The sequence below is a fragment of the Populus euphratica genome, unplaced genomic scaffold (genome assembly GCF_000495115.2).
Source record: "Populus euphratica unplaced genomic scaffold, PopEup_1.0 scaffold1334.1, whole genome shotgun sequence".
Lineage (NCBI taxonomy): Eukaryota > Viridiplantae > Streptophyta > Magnoliopsida > Malpighiales > Salicaceae > Populus > Populus euphratica.
In genome coordinates, this window is record NW_011501209.1 from 10,651 (window position 1) to 14,372 (window position 3,722).

Below are 3,722 nucleotides of genomic sequence, written 5' to 3' on the forward strand. Positions count from 1 at the left end.
TTGTTAACACTGTGCAGCAAGTTATTGAGTTGTTGATGATTGTAAGGATTTCAATAATCATATTAAACCAATTTATGATGAGTGAAGACTATCCTTGTTGGTGATCCAGGTAAACGTAGATGGAAGCAACACAAGCAGGGAGCTTGCAAAGAATAAAGCTTAGATTTATTACTAACCAACAGAGAGTGATATTGTTGATCAATGCCGCTCCTTTAAGTTGAATTGATCCTGGCCTGGTGCTGCATCTGGTTCTTCTTTCTATGTTTGCAAACAAAAACAGGATGACTAATGCCTAAAATTTTGATTTCCAGTGAGCAACTTATGCCTGATCATCATGTTTAGTCAGCTATACCTGTTCCCCATCTGCTGCACCATTTGGCTCTCTTGCTAATGAATTTGGGTCATGACTACAGGTGTTTAATTAACATATGCTTAATGTTGGTTATTAGGTTAGATCTGATACAAGTATTTAAAGTAGTTACTAAAAGAAGTAATCACTTCTTTTATATATATATATATATATTAGAAGATAATGGTTCTCTCTTTCTCGTTTTTTCATCATTAACTCTCTAGATTAACTTAACAAAATTTACAGAAACATTCATACTATAAAATATCTATTTGATTCTGGTAATCAAAATAGCAAATAAGTAGTTGTAAGCCTGGCATGCATAACATGGGAATGTTTATGACACTGCACTAATGAAACAGAATTAGTGACAAAGTAGGAATTTAATTCCATGAATCAACACAAAGGTTATTCCACATTCCACATTCCACTAAACATGGAGAAGCACCAGCTAAAGGCATATATAAAGCAACGTTCATTTTCAATAAAGTGCCGATTAGCAGATGAAGCAAAACTATATAGCTAGTTAGTGATCATAACTGTGCAATAATAAATCAAGGAAAAGTGCAAGATTCTAACTCTACCACAAGTAAAGATGATTGATAATTCAAATGCAGTCATGAAGTCAAAAGCTCTGCATACAGCTTTAGAATAGGAGAGATAGCTAGAATATTATACTTTGTTAGTGTACTCGTCAAGATTAACGGCATCCTGTTGCATGATAGTAGAATTCTGATATAAAGGAGAAGGTTATTATTGAGGATTGGCATAGCGATTTTTTTTTTTTCAAGGAAAAAATTACCCCCTCCCTTCTACATGGAACCCTTGATGTCTCCTGATACCAATGAAATCGATCGTAAACAGAAAATAAACGGAAACTTGTACTATGCTCTCATGAAAGGAAACAAGAAGAGAGTTGCGGAACTCTGCCAAAAAATTCAAGATCATGCATTGCACGTAATAACAGTAAACGACGATACAGTACTTCACATGGCTACATATGCCAAAGAAGCATCTCTGGTAGAAAATTTACTAGATGAGTTGCCTAGCCATCATCTCGACAAGTTGACTCGCCAAAATGGTGTAGGAAACACAATCCTCCATGAGACCGCCACAAGCAACCATACTGTTGCTATTGCAGATAAACTTCTGAAGAGAGCCCCCGGATTGTTAGGCATGCGCAACCACAATGGGGAGACGGCTCTCTTTCGTGTGGTCCGGTATGGAAAAACCGATATGTTCAACTTTCTGGTAATCAAAATAGCAAATAAGTAATTAATTAGCAAGCCCAACTTCATCAACTCTCCCTATTTTCTGGTTTTTACTGTCTCGGATGTTCTTTCCTTAGCAAGCTCCTTGACTTCGCTTGTGGTATTTCTGTCTTTGTTGACCTCTCCATTTGAGCTACAAGATTTCCGGATCTCTCTTCCTGGAAAACTTCTTGATACTCATTCAGTCAGAGAAAAAGTTGACAACATCACTCCTTTCCATTGCTGCATTCCTTCCTGTCTTAGTATTTGCAATAATGCAATTCCGTCTGTACGTCTCATTTATGGGTTCTACATACAACATTCTCAAGATAACCGGGAAAGCTCTGCCACGGTTTCTTGTCCCTTGCCCACCACGGCACAAAAAGCTCAGTCGAGTTGATTAATATGGGAGATATAACTGGCGTAGAGGTTATTCCATTTTCTTGATGGTTTGAACCTCTACCATAGATCATTATATATTGTGTTTTATTGCATGCATGGTTGTTATCCAGTTTCTTGATATTTATGTGGTTGTGCTGTTTTCAATGTCGGCCTCGAAGCCAGTACGTATCATATATAGCTTGTCACAGGTTGGTATTTGAATGGTATGATTACAGACCTTCAAGCTTGCTTCAATCAGTTACTTAGTAATAAAATTGGATGTAAATTATAAATGTTTAATGTTTGGTCAGTTCTGAAGTGCAGGAATAGTGGAGGCCTATATTTGTAAATTATAAATAGTAGAGGCCTATTGTGCAAGAATTTTTCGATCACCCACACACAAAAAAAAAAAAAAAAACACTAGACCCAATAAGCAAAACTAGCCGCCAGCGGCCATTTCTTCTTTCCTTAGATCAGCAGTACTAACCCGTAACAACCCAAGCCAACAACCCTCTCCATCATCTTCCCTAACGCGCAAGCACCGTGAGACCCACTCTCACAGATACAAAGCTTCATCCCTCTCTTTAGACGAAAATAATCAACCCCCCTCCCACTTCTACACCTCCTGTAACACCATCACCAACAACCCCACCCTCCAAGTCACCACCAAAAGCCTTTACCTTAGCCAGCCATAACAACCACTAAACACAACTATCACACTTCACTTCCTCCATACTTCCACGCCTCTCTCTCACTTCAATCCACGCCAAAAGGAAAAAATAAAAAATACAACAGAAGAATCTAGGAAGATCAGGGCTGAAAGTGAACCAGCTCTCATATAGAGCTTGGGTAAGTTTTGGGAACCACCTAAACGCCAAAGAAGCGAGATCACTGTTGCAGAGACCATGGTGTCAATTCCTTTGATAACGCAGAGGCTTATGATAATGGAAGATCGTAAGAAATCATGGGTCAAGCGATCTGTGTTTACTAAGATCTTTTAGGGAGGTCCATGTTATGTGTGTGGACACAAATGGACGGTGGCAGCCATGGTAGGTGGCAGCCATGTTTGGGGGCAGCCATGGTTGAAATTATAGTCAAATGGTAGGTGCCTAACTTGCCCACCATTGTTGAACAATCATCTCCCTCCTCAGCTATAAATAGAAGATGTATTGATAGCTGAGATAGACCACGAGATAGAGAGAAACACAGAGAGAGAGCTAAGGGTGAGAGTTGAGTTGAGTTAAGAAGTTTTTCTCCTCCTCCTTGTTTTGTTGTTTGTATTGCTTTTGAGCTTGATTAATACAAACCAGTAGCTCCGTGGAGTAGGCAAGTTGCCGAACAACGTAAACGTGTGTGTGTTTGAATGTTTGGATCTCCTAACAACTGGTATCAGAGCTTGTTCTTGAAAGTTCTTGAAAAAGAGGGTGTTTGATCCAAACTCAAAACTCAAAGTTCTCAAAACGTGTTTTTGAACATACCACCGTGAAGAGGACGACGAGAGGAATCCACTGGTGAAAACCCGGCGAAAATCCGACGTCCTGCATGCCCGCACGCGCCTACACGCGCCACCACCAGGACTGCCCACGCGCACAGACGCGCCGTACGCGCGTCACGCGTCTTCCTAGCCAATTCCTGCAAATCGGCACTGCCACGTCAGCAGCCACGTCAGCCGTCCAGCACAATCAGCAGCCAAATTCACCTGCCACATCAGCCGTTCGACACGATCAACAGCCACGTCACAA

The 3,722-nt window shown here is 40.5% G+C and overlaps 1 protein-coding gene across 1 annotated transcript in view; it reads left to right on the plus strand.

Annotated features, from left to right (window-relative positions):
- Nucleotides 1-3,056: 3,056 nt before the first annotated feature.
- The window catches only part of LOC105117447 (uncharacterized), a 24,005-nt gene continuing 23,339 nt past the window's right edge, over nucleotides 3,057-3,722 (plus strand). Inside the window, exon 1 of the mRNA XM_011015108.1 lies at nucleotides 3,057-3,061. Coding sequence (XP_011013410.1) covers nucleotides 3,059-3,061 — 3 coding nt within the window. The 5' untranslated portion in view covers nucleotides 3,057-3,058. The remainder of the gene's footprint in view (nucleotides 3,062-3,722) is intronic.